The following is a 13,692-nucleotide window of genomic DNA, read 5'->3' on the forward strand; positions in this document are numbered from 1 at the left end:
GCGTCATCATTTTTTTACGCTCGAACATTAGGCCCACTGAAGCCGGCCTTTTTGCAGAAAAATGTGAGCTTGGCGTGATGGAAGGTGGAGTGGAGGACAATTGTGAGGAGAAAGGAGAAGGAGAAGTAGAAGATGAGGCTGGACGGTGAGAGCCTGGAGTGTGGCTTTGTGTGTTCCGTTGCTCCCACTGGGCTCGGTGATGGCTGCTCATGTGCCTTCTTAAGGCGGTCATCCCTAGGTGAGTGTTGGGCTTACCGCGACTAATGCGTTGACTGCAAAGATTGCAGATCGCAACGCTATTGTCAGCAGCGGACACGTTAAAAAAAGCCTACACTGCGAAGATATGTGCCAGTGTCATGGGAGCGCCAGATGTGACCGTACATGGTCGATGACTCGCTCCTGATACATTTGCAGTCTGCTTTGTCCCTCCTGTGCAATGTAAGTTATTCCTGCTTCTCCTCCCTATCTGCTGGTCCATATCTCCCTCTGAGCTCCCCTCCTCTTCCTCTCTTGTGGGCACCCACGTGACATCACTAGACACGTCATCATCGACGTCACCTTCCCCACCGCTATAAGTAGAGATCTCGGAGTAGGCAGCAACACTGGGGACCAACCTCCTCCTTGGGCTGATCTGGGTACTGTCGTCAGACTGCTGAGTGGCGGTTGTTGCTACCTCCTCTTCCTGATCCAATACCAAGAGTGGCTGCATATCAAGAAATGTCTTGATATGGATCGGAAAATAATTCCTGTGACTCAAGCGGAAGGTATGTGGTGGTAGTGGTGGTGGTGGTGGTGGTGGTGGTGGTAGTGTCTTTGGGGGTGCTCATAGCAGAGAGTGAAGAAGAGGGTGCAGATCGAGAGGATGAGGAGGGTGCAGAAGAGTAAGGCTGAGTGAGCCACTCAGCCAAGTCTGGTGCGTCCTTTAAATGAATTGAACGCACCTTCTGCAACTTCCCACTTTGGCTCAAGCCTGTTGCTCCTGCCCTACCCCTACCACCCCTACGGAAGGGCCTGCCTCTTCCTCTGCCTGTCATTTTTTTAATGACCCTGTGACAAAACTCTCAGTCCCTCTACTGATAAAGGACTGCTGCAGTATAGGGCAGCAGTCAGCAGTAGTGCACCTCAACCCTATGTATTGTGGACCTATACCAGTCCTTACGGAATACCAGACTGTACCTCACTCAACCCTATGTACTGTAGTACCCTATACCTTACCAGTCCTTATAAGGACCTTTGTGGAACAAGTATGTTGTGAATGATTAGCAGACTGTACCTTAGTCCCTATACTGATAAAGGACTACTACAGCAGAAGGGCAGCAGTCAGCAGTAGTGCACCTCAACCTTATGTATTGTGGACCTATACCAGTCCTTACGGAATAGCAGACTGTACCTCACTCATCCCTATGTACTGTAGTACCCTATACCTTACTAGTCCTTATAAGGACCTTTGTGGCAGGGGCGGATCCAGAGTCTAATCTCGGGAGGGGCGCTTCTATAAAATATGTTTTTTTGGGGGCAATTTATATGGGAAATGGCTGGTATTGGCACTTCAATCATTACGGCACCATGGTTGTTATGGTGTCAGGATGATTGAAGCACATTATTTCTATTAATACATTGTAATATAAAATTAAATGGTTGAACTCACCATAATGCAGAATCAATGGGAGCCCTGAGGGTGTCTTTCGCCATGTCGCCTGCCACCAAATGCGGATTGTCACTTGCCACGTCACTTGTCACCAAATGCGGATTGTTACTTGCCACGTCACCTGCCACACATTGCGGATTGCCACTTGCCACGTCACTTGTCACCAAATACGGATTGCTACTTGCCACGTAGCCTGCCACACATTGCGGATTGTCACTTGCCACGTCACCTGTCACACATTGCGGATTGTCACTTGCCACATAGCCTGCCACACATTGCGGATTGCCACGTCACCTACCACACATTGTGGATTGTCACTTGCCACGTCACCTGCCACACATTGCGGATTGCTACTTGTTACGTAGCCTGCCACACATTGCGGATTGTCACTTGCCACGTCACCTGCCACACATTGCGGATTGTCACTTGCCACATAGCATGCCACACATTGCGGATTGCCACTTGCCACGTCACCTACCACACATTGCGGATTGTCACTTGCCACGTCACCTGCCACACATTGCGGATTGACACGTAGCCTGCCACACATTGCGGATTGACACGTAGCCTGCCACACATTGCGGATTGTCACTTGCCACGTCACCTGCCACACATTGCGGATTGACACGTAGCCTGCCACACATTGCGGATTGACACGTAGCCTGCCACACATTGCGGATTGTCACTTGCCACGTCACCTACCACACATTGCGGATTCCCACTTAACACGTCACCTACCACACATTGTGGATTGTCACTTGCCACGTCACCTGCCACACATTGCGGTTTGACACGTAGCCTGCCACACATTGCGGATTGCCGCCTGCCACACATTGCGGATTGACACGTAGCCTGCCACACATTGCGGATTGCCGCCTGCCACACATTGCGGATTGTCACTTGCCACGTCACCTGCCACACATTGCGGATTGTCACTTGCCACATAGCCTGCCACACATTGCGGATTGTCACTTGCCACATAGCCTGCCACACATTGCGGATTGCCACTTGCCACGTAGTCTGCCACACATTGCGGATTGTCACTTGCCACGTCACCTGCCACACATTGCTGATTGTCACTTGCCACGTCGCCTGCCACACATTGCGGATTGCCACTTGCCACGTCACCTACCACACATTGCGGATTGTCACTTGCCATGTCACCTGCCACACTTTGCGGATTGACACGTAGCCTGCCACACATTGCGGATTGTCACTTGCCACCTCACCTGCCACACATTGCTGATTGTCACTTGCCACGTCGCCTGCCACACATTGCGGATTGCCACTTGTCACGTCACCTACCACATATTGCGGATTGTCACTTGCCACGTCACCTGCCACACATTGCGGATTGACACGCAGCCTGCCACACATTGCGGATTGCCACGTCGCCTGCCACACATTGCGGATTGGCACGTAGCCTGCCACACATTGCGGATTGCCACTTGCCACGTCACCTGCCACACATTGTGGATTGTCACTTGCCACGTCACCTGCCACACATTGCGGATTGCCACGTAGCCTGCCACACATTTCGGATTGCCACTTGCCACGTAGCCTGCCACACATTGCGGATTGTCACCTACTGTGTCACTTTTCTGCTAAGGTGTTCTTTTGTTGAGTCCAGAGTGAAGATAGGCAGCAGAGAGATGATGTAATCTCTCTGCTGCACACAGCTTCCTGCACAGTGAGGGCGGAACTGGAGGGATGCAGGGCAGTGAGAGATGATGTCATCTCTCTGCTCCCCTGCCCGCTGGCTTCCTGATTGGCCAGCAGCCCTCCTAAGCCGCCCAGCTGCCCCCCCTCACCCGTCCACTCTGCACAGTCACCCACGGAACCGGCCGCGCTGGTACCCGCGGAACCGACCACGTTGGTACCCGCGGAACCGGCCGCGATTGTACCCGCGGAACTGACCGCGGGTACCCGCGGAACCAGCCGCGATTGTACCCGCGGAACCGGCCGCGCTGGCACCCGCTGGGCATATTCTCGGAGGGGGCAATTGCCCCGTTGACCCCCCCCTGGATCCGCCGCTGCTTTGTGGAACAAGTAGGTTGGGAATGATTAGCAGACTGTACCTCAGTCCCTATACTGATAAAGGACTACTGCAGCAGAAGGGCAGCAGTCAAGTATAATATTATTTCTATATTTGGAAGAAAGAATATTATACGTGTACAAGCCTATTACCATACCAGTCCTGAAAAGAACCTTTGTGGACCTAATAGTAACAGCTACTGATTAAACTGACTGTCCCTCACTGCCTCACACACAGCTTCCTGCCTGTCCCTATTTAAACTGACAAAACAGAGGCTGCTGGAACAATAACTTGAATAGCACTTTTGTGGACATAATAGTAACAGCTAATGATTAAACTGACTGTCCCTGCAGCACATAGCGTCCTGTTCCTTTTCTACACTGACAAAAGACACAGGCTGCTGCAACAATGACTTGAATAGCAGTGCCTCAAACCTATATCCTGAACTACACCTAACACCTATACCATGATACCAGTCCTTAAAAGAACTTTTGTGGACCTAATAGATAGCGATTTGGGTCACTGAAGTCCCTGCTCCACACAGCAACCTCTCCCTATAGTGACAGAAGAAAGAATGTAAAATGGCCGCCGGATCGGGTCTATTTATAAGTTAGGGGGAATGTCCAAGTGTCCATGTGCTGTAATGTCTCAATTGGCTGTCCTGTACCCCATGATGGATGTGTCAGAATAGGTCAAAGTTCTTTTACATAGTAAACACGGAAGTCCGCCGGGCGAACGGCGGCAATAGTCCGCCGATCGGGCGGACGGCGAACAGCCGAAATTCGCAGCGAAACGACCGCTGGGCGAACCGTTCGGCCATCCCTAATCTTGAATACTTTCAAAGTCTTATAAAGAATTGTCTTAGTATATCATTATATACTCATGCAGGCTTTGTTTTTCATCAGCAGCAATATGATAAAAATAGGTTTTGTTGTGTTGAATTCTACGTTCGCCTACACCAGCTAGGAATCACCCAAATCTGAGCACAGCCTGGATGATTGAAGTGACAACTTTATTGAACTAAATAAAATATAGTACTCCTTTAGAAAATTAACCCAAGGCTTTAGGCCTTATGTAACATTATTTATTTTTTCTATCTGCCTGGAGCTCAGTTTTAAAGTGGCCATAAATGTTAAACACCCATCGCCTCGCTCTTGCGACTTTGCTGGGATAATTAAACAATCAGAATACCAGCAGACGAAAGGGAATTTACTAAATATTTTGCCAACAGGGGATGCCAAAGTGTCAGCTGAAAAAACTTTCCTTCAAGTGATTCTAAAGTCTCACTTTTTTTCCTTTAAGAATAACAAACATGTTATACTTGCCTGCTCTGTGTAATGGTTTTGCACAGAGCAGCCTGGATCCTCCTCTTCTCGGGTCCTCCTTTGGAACTTCCAACCCCTCCCTCCTGCCAAGTGCCCCCGTAGCAAGCAGCTAACTATGGGGCCCCCAAGCCGCTGCTCTGTGTGTCCATTCAGACACGGAGCCACAATTCTGTTCCACCCCCACTCTCTCTTCATTGGCTCACTGACTTTAATTGAGAGCAATTGGAGCCAATGGTGCCCGCTGTGTGTTTCAGCCAATCAGGAGGGAAGACGAGACTCTCCTGTAATATGGCTGGATCGAGTTGGGCTCAGGTAAGTATTAGGGGAGCTGAGGGGGGCTGCTGCACACAGATGTTTTTTTTATCTTAACCACTTCAATAAAGGGCCCAGACTAATTTTCAGCTTTAAGCGCTGTTGCACTTGCACTGTACCCAAACTAAATGTTTATCATTTTGTTCCCACAAATAGAGCTTTCTTTTGGTGGTATTTGATCACCTCCTGGGATTTTTATTTTCTGCTAAACAAATAAAAATAAGACAGACATTTTTGAACAAAATGTTTTTTTGTTTCAGTTGCAAAACTTTATAAATAAGTAAGTTTTCTCCTTCACTGTTGGGCACTGATGGGGCTGCACTGATGAGGTGGCACTGATGAGGTTGCATTGATGGGCACTGATGATGGGCACTAATATGCGGCACTGATGGGCACTGATAGGTGGCACTGATATGCGGCACGGATGGGCACTGATAGGCAGCACAGATGGGCACTGATAGGTGGCATGGATGGGCGCTGATGTACTGTAATGTATTGTATTGATGGATGCCAATCAGTACCAAACAATAATGAATGCTAATCAGTGATGCCCATTGTGGGCACTGATTGGCATCCATTGTGGGCACTGATTGGCATCCCTGGTGGTCTAGGTTGGCATACCTGGTGGTGGAAATCTCTGGTGGCATTCCTGGTGATCCAGTGTGGGCATCCTCGGGGGGGGGGGTGCAGCAGCCATTTGGCTCTCCTCTGGAGTTGCGGTGTGTAAGACTGACACACCGCAACAGTGATCGCCAAGATGCGTGTCCCTGGGGGCGTGCAGCGGCTTAATATCGAAGGTGTCAAATGACTTCCGGTCAGGGTATTGAAACCACTTTGCCGCTGTCATTTTGCTATATAGCAGGTGGAAAGTGGTTAATGCATAGAATGCATTAAGATAAAAAAAGCTTCTGACTTTACAACCACTTTCAGTTCCATGCCATTCTTTCCCACATTAAGAAGATAGGCACCAGTGCTACAAGACCTAGCCATTCACTACAAATCACCGATTGCAGGATATGAGTATGCCTCTGTACAGTATATAAAAGTTGACTTGGGAAAAAGTTTTTTAAGTGTTAGATTGCTTCATCACTTCCAACCAAAGAATGGTATTTCCAATGTGTAAACACTAAAAAATGGTGAATGGGTCCATGGCCCTATACTTCAGACTTTGGCAGTTCATCTTGATGCGGTTCAGTTCTTTTTACTGATATACACATTTAGCCACTCACAGTGAGTTAGCTGGTTTTAAAGTAGAGAACAGCCTTGAAATTGAACATTTGAAGGTTGTTGCATAGTTTAATGAGAAATATTGTGTTTTGTGTAGGATACAATGGATGGATGAATTTAACAGAAATTGATCCTGATGAAGAAGTTCAAGGAGAAATTCACCTCAAAATTGAAATATTAAACAGCGAATTGTCTCGCAAACTGCGCTGCACTGTTTTTGAAGCAAGGTAAGATTTAGTTGTGATCTGTCAACAACGTAGGGTACTTGTATCTTCTGCATTTAGACCTGTTGTCACTTTTATGGAGTTAAGCTTTGACAGAATCAGTATAAGCTGCAGATGCTAGTTTTCTGGCTAGTATACTAAGGAGCTGGGTTCAGGTTTGAATCACTGATAGGAAACAAATTTGCATATCTGTAAATTAAGATCTCTTTAATTGTATACTCGTTTAAGAGATGTACATTATTGAGGATGAATATGACAGCCAGAAAATGCATATTTTTAGAATGAGCATTAACAGTGATAGCCCCATTGTCCATATTCCAGCCCCCAGTGTGCTGTCTGAATGCCTAGAGCAGAAGCATAGGTAGAGATAGGTCGGCCATACACTGAGTCAATTTTGTGGTTGCAGGAAAGAAATTTTTCGAAATTTGTGATAATCACAAGAGAATCAGGTTAGCTGGTTGTACCCAAGTTAATTGATCAATTAACTTGGTACATTCAGCCTGCCCATTAACGGTTAGAATCTCGGCCGTTCCTGCTAAACCAGCCGAGATTTGAACCATGTATGGCCAGCCTTAGGTTGAAATTAGACCTGTAGTTATTTCACTTTTGTTGTAATGTTCAAAATGATTACATTTGATTAAGTAGAAGTCCAGTCAAATACTATCTAAGCTTAAACTTGCTCCCACCTACATGCTAAGCCCTATACTAACTACCCTGTAAAGGAAAGATGTCTCAATACTTACCTATTCTGAAGGCACTCCGGTCTAGTCACATGATCTCCTCAGCGGCTGGATTCGGGGAAGAGGAGAGATTGGTGACAATGGTTACAAAGCCTGTGCAATGTTGTCACCCATAGGCTTACTCTGAGGCATCCGTGGTCCCTCCTCTACACTTAAGCCGGCCACTGGGAGACACTCGTGTAACCAGATTGGAGTGCCCTCAGCATAAGGTAAGTATTGACATCTTTCCTTCACAGGGTAATTAGAATAGAACTTAGATTCGGGGTGGAATCAGCTTTAAGCTTACCGCAGATAGTATTTTCCTGGAAAGTGATTACTCCTACAGGACCACAGGGTTTGTTACCGTCTTCTTTGTGTTTTTTATTATATTTCAGTTACCAACAAGCATCCCAATAAACATGTCCTAAGATAAATATAATATAACCTGACATTGCTTACCTTCTTCTTAGTAGACTTTTTACCAGGCTGTTATTCTAACCAACTTCCTGCAATACTTGGGGAGTCAGTGACCCAGGTTAAGTTTGCATATCAGAAAAGCCTGAGAAAATTGACAAAACCATATCTGCATACTTCTTCTGGTTTAGTGAGTCAAGGTATTGAAGCCAGAGGGTCGTATGAGAGCCACACTATTAACATTTTAGGAAAACAGGATCAGCAGTGCATTTCTGTGCTTTGTTACAAATACACATTTGTTTTGCATGGGGCGGAAAACTATTTTCATTATAATCCTAAAAATTAAACAAAAAACATAGGGGTCAAAATATCGAGATAATAGTGGCATGGTTTGATAGCCTGCAGGGAATTATATTTGTAATATGGTCCTGTAGACAGTGGTTGAATTAAAAATATGTTGGCACAAAATGATAATCCTGAAAATACCTTGTTTTATGGGCAATCAAATTGTTTCATAGTGAAGGCAAAAAAATGCAGATGTCATAATTCAGAGGCCACAAACAAGCAATTGTAAAAATACATGGGTAACAAAAGAGCGGAGTGTAAAAAAGGCGTAGATAATACCAGATTGTGGAGAATAGAAGGAGACCATATTTTAGAGGGGGAGAGAAAAGGGAAGGTAGACCAGTTTGTGTGTGGGAAAGAGGTACCGTAGTTAGATCAGAATGTATAATAGCTGCAGCTTTTAGAAACACGTTTTTCCTTTTTTTTTTTTTTCCTTTTTAACAAGCATCATCAGCAGTGGACTAAAATAAGATTTTTTTTTGTCTGTACACCTTTAAACTCGGACAAATTTGGGTCAACAGACTACTGTGTAAAACAAAAAAAAAGAAACACATAGAAGCCTTTTATGAGAAAAATAATAAGCTTGCTATGTCCTTACATGTGCCCACTAATTGTTGCTTGTCAGACACTCTTCTTTTTTTTGTAATCGTAATGTGTACACTGCAATGTGCCACCATCTTTCTTTTAATTAAGGAACTTTTCTTTTTCTTAATAGATGCTAGGCTAGGATGGTTAATAATCATTTGGGTGTAAAGGATGTTCCTTTTTTGGGTTACTTGCTTCTTATTGAAGAAAATGCATGGGAATATACTACAGTGTTAATTTCATAGACGGAAACATTTTTGTCATAGTGTTCGTCAGCTGCATATTTCCAGTGACGAAAATGAAAAGTACCATTCATTTTTGTCAATCGACGAAAACTGCTGAAAATCAATTCCATTTTCGTCAACGAAAATGTGAGGGAGGTTTACACTTACGTGGACTTTCGGTTTCCTTGGAGCTCTGTCTGTAGAGACTGTGAGTGCTTCCGCTTCCAGCAAGCAAGGTAGCGAGTAGCGACCATAGCGTGCTTAGCACTGTGCAGCATTACAGGCCTCCTCACACAACCATCTGGAGCATCATGTATTACAGGCCTCCTGAGACGGCCTTCCAGAGCATTGTGCATTACAAGCCTTCTCAGGCTGCCCAGAGCACTGTGAGTGTGTACATCACAGGCCTCTCCTCAGACCACTGTCCAGAATACTGTGTGCATTACAGGCCTCCTCTCATTACCAGCATCCAGAGCACTGTGCATTACAGGCTTCCCCCAAAAAAACAGTCTGGGTGCAGACTGTATGACAGTTTTAATTCAACAAGTGGTTGCAAGCCTAACTCACATTTTTGTAATAAGTTTAAGGCATGGTACGGTCCCATACAACGGGGATCATCAGTGAAGTCAATCCCTGGGATGGATATGCTGTTCCTGTGTTCTTGTTTTTTTCAGTGTTTTTGGGAACAGGGTTACTGTTTCCACTGGATGGCTGCCGTGATTTGTGGACTGTAATTCCCCCTTACCCCCCCTCCCTTCCCCATCCCGTTCACTTGCATTGCCACTGAGCACATTATGCCACTATAATCATTGTGCATAATTCATGGACTCTTTCCATCATTATACAGAGCGGATTTTCAGTCTCTCCTGTGCATAAATTTATGCTCATTCAGCACGTTGTTGTTTAAAATTATTGTGGATTTTTGTTTTTAGCTTTGCATCATTTACTTGTATGGTTCCCCTCAGACCACCATCTGGAGTACTGTGCAGCATTACAGGCCTCTCGGACCACTGTCCCAGAGCACTGTGAATTACAAGCCTCCTCAGACCACCATCCAGAGCACTGTGCAGCATTACAGGCCTACTCAGAGCACTGTGCAGCATTACAGGCCTCCTCAGACCACCGTCCAGAGCACTGTGTGCACTACAGTCCTCCTTATACCACTGGCCCCCAGAGCACTGTGCATTACAGACCTCCCCTCAGACCACCATCCAGAGCACTGTGCAGCATTACAGGCCTCTCAGACCAGCGTCCCAGAGAATTGTGCGTTACAGGCAGTGGCGGTGCGTCCATAAAGGGTGCAGGAGCGCTGCCCCCTCTCCTGTCACTCTCTAATCACCATAGATAGATTCATGCAATGCATGAATCTATCTATGGTCGCTGCTGACACCCCCTATTCAGGTGCCCAGCCCATTTTCGTGAGAAGCTGGTGCAACACTGTACATTCACTTCTCACTCAGCTGTATGTTAGCAAAGAGAAGGCATTCGCTTTGCTAACATTGAACCGCCTCTCAGCCAATCAGGTTGCCGGATCGTCACCGATCCGTGATCCGAACGGGTCAACCCGCTCGGATCGGCACATGCCGCGATCCGCGGTCTCGGCCTTAGTAAAGGCCGCGGCTTCGGCCTAGCTCCGAAGCGGCGGCCATCTTTCTACACCCAGGCTGTTTACACTGATCGCTCCGACGGAGCGATCACTTGTAAACAAACAGGCGTCATGTCATGACGCCGGTTCCTCTCTCCCCTCTCTCTGTACTAACCTGTGCAGTGGAGGGGAGAGATCCTGAGATGGAAGCAGCCATCCCTCCATACCCTGTAGTACCCAGCAATACCCTGCCAATACTCTGCAGTACCCCAATACTCTAGCAATACTCTAGCAATACTCTGCAATACTCTTCAATACCCTAATACTCTAGCAATACTCTGCAATACCCCAATACTCTGCAATACTCCAATACTCTAGCAATACCCCAATGCTCTAGCAATACTCTGCGATACCCTGCCAATGCTCTAGTGATACCCTGCCAATGCTCTAGCGATACTCTGTGATACCCTGCCAATACTCTGCGATACCCAGCCATGCCCAGCCTTACGCAGCCGTGCCCAGCCTTACGCAGCCGTGCCCAGCCATACTCAGCCGTGCCCAGCCATACTCAGCTATGCTCAGCCGTACCCAGCCATACTCAGCCAATATTACAGTGGGGGAGATTGTGGATATTACAGTGGGGACTATATGGTGGTGGAATTTTCACAGGTTTTTGCAAATTAAATTATTATTTGCTGATCCGAAAACGATCCGATCCGTGAGTTTTTTGAACCGTTGCACCCCTAATCATAGCACAGGACGAGGGGAGGCACGGGACAAGGCATCAGGGTCGGGGAAGAAATGGAGGACACCGGACACTGCTCGCCACCTGCCGCAGTCACCCGCTACCCACCCAAGACAAGGTAAGTGCCAGGCAGATGGCGGGTGGGCGGTGGGCACAGTGGCAGCACTTGGGGCACAGTGGCAACATTTGGGACACAGTAGCAGCCCTTGGGGCCCAGTTGCAGCATTTAATGGGCACAGTGGCAGCATTTGATGGGCAAAGTGGCTGCGTTTGATGGGCAAAGTGGCTGCATTTGATGGGCACAGTGGCTGCGTTTGATGGGCACAGTGGCTGCGTTTGATGGGCACAGTGGCTGCATTTGATGTGCACAGTGGCAGCATTTGATGTGCACAGTGGCAGCGTTTGATGGGCAGAGTGGCAGCATTTGATGGCACAGTGGCTGCGTTTGGTACAGTAGCTGCGTTTGATGGGCACAGTGAGGCTACAATTGATGGGGTTTTTTTTTCATAATTTGTCAGTTTGTTTGCGCCCCCCCAAAATTTTTTAGCACCAGCCGCCACTGGTTACAGGCCTCCTCAAACGATACAATGTACTGGAGATTTTAGTCGACAAATGTACTGAAGATTTTAGTCGACTAAATGTACTGGAGATTTTAGTCGACTAAATATGACTAAAACTAAAATAATTGCCAATTGCCATTGGCTCCCACTGCTGTCAATCAAATCCAGTGACACAGGAGTCGGGGGTGGGGCCGAGTCCTGCTTTCCAGGAGTGGCTTTCCAAGGGGCACTTGAGAAGAGGAGGAGCCAGGAGCGCAGCAGGGGGACCACAGAAAAGGAGGATCGGGACTACTCTGTGCAAAACCCTTGCACAGGGGAGGTAAGTATTACATGTTTGTTATTTCATTTTTTTTTTTAAACAAACCTTTACAATCACTTTAACTTGTGTATGGATGGTTAATACACTGCCATCTTGTGGTTATTTTGGTTGTTGCGTCTGCCTTTCTGGGTTTCCTTTCTATACTTTCTCTGCGTCACCTCCCACTGTACTTCCTGTTCCAGCTTCATTATGCTTATGGAATAAGAGATGGCCACTTCTGTATAGGCCTTTAATGCAATCTGCTGGCATCCGGGAACACATTACCATGTTTTGTCCTGCAGATACGGTCTTTCATTCAACTGCCACATTTTGTTGTTTGCTATACCTGTTGCTTGCAATAAAGACCCACGCTGATGAATTGGTGTCTGGTGAGTTCAAGCTATCTGATGAGAACTGTCTGCAGTGATTAGATCTGCTTATACAGACCAGTCATAAAGGTCTTAGCAAGGGATAAGTAACTATTACAACAGTTGGAGTCAAAATAATGTGCAAATGGCTGAAAGGTGCTGTAGGTGATAGGGAGCGATGGAAAGGGAGGTTGTGTGAAAGCTTAGCCTGGAAATAGGCTTTAAAAGCTGGTCACACATGGGGAATTTGGACACATCAAATAGAATGATCAGATCCCCAGGTGATTTTATCTAACCTATTTCTCCATATATTGCAGTGCTGAATATGGCTGGCTTAACTTTTTAAACGGAAACTTTAATTGTTATGGGTCAACTTTTTTTATTTTCTTTTTTAAGGGGGGGGAGCCCTCATTCATTGTCTCCTAAATATACAAAGCTAAACTACTACCCCCAAGTTATCCTGCAGTCCATGCAGTACATGCCTTTAAAGTGTAGTGAGGGTTAGTAGGTGTGTAGCACTAGATCTTTACCAGTTGGGCTGCAGGAAATGCGGGACAAGGTAGAGGGACCAGATATGTATGTATATTAGGTTAGGGAGGGGGATGGGAGGTTTTTGTAAAAAGCACCTTTAAGCACTAATCTTCTAATGCACATGTGTCAAATACAAGGCCCGCAGGCCAAATCTGGCCCTCCAAGCCATTTCATTTGGCTCTCGCACCTCTCCTAGAGCTGCAGTAGAGCTCCAGTCCTCATTTGGGCATCCTCCAGACCCTGCACGTTCTGCTTTCCAGCAGCAACACAAGGTAAGGGGGTGTACTTTGATGTAAGGGAGGGTGGGGGGGAACTCTTGACAAGCGATGTAAGGGGGGTGGAATACTCTGGACCTCTAGTATAACAGATACAGCCGGCCCTTTGAGGGCAATCATAATGCTGATGTGGCCCTCAATGAAGTTGCGTTTGACACCCCTGTTAGCTGTACACACAAACATGCAAAATGTTTTGTATGATTCCACTAACAACTGTTTCCTGCAATAATATGTGTTTGGGTGCAATTGCCCCCGCCCCTGTGTAATCATCC

The 13,692-nt window shown here is 46.7% G+C and overlaps 1 protein-coding gene across 4 annotated transcripts in view; it reads left to right on the top strand.

Moving 5' to 3' along the window:
* Positions 1-13,692, top strand: part of LOC143958914 (ras GTPase-activating protein 4-like) — a 239,161-nt gene that overhangs the window by 126,484 nt on the left and 98,985 nt on the right. For all 4 annotated transcript variants that reach the window (XR_013270144.1, XM_077467902.1, XM_077467900.1 and 1 more), the window contains exon 5: positions 6,645-6,774. Coding sequence is in view for 3 of the 4 variants with exons in the window: in XM_077467902.1 (XP_077324028.1) it covers positions 6,645-6,774 (130 nt within the window). In the remaining variant the exon portion in view is untranslated. The remainder of the gene's footprint in view (positions 1-6,644; positions 6,775-13,692) is intronic.

This window comes from Lithobates pipiens, unplaced genomic scaffold (assembly GCF_037356315.1).
Source record: "Lithobates pipiens isolate NorthernLeopardFrog02 unplaced genomic scaffold, aLitPip1_a1.2 Scaffold_64, whole genome shotgun sequence".
In the NCBI taxonomy this organism is placed as follows: Eukaryota; Metazoa; Chordata; class Amphibia; order Anura; family Ranidae; genus Lithobates; species Lithobates pipiens.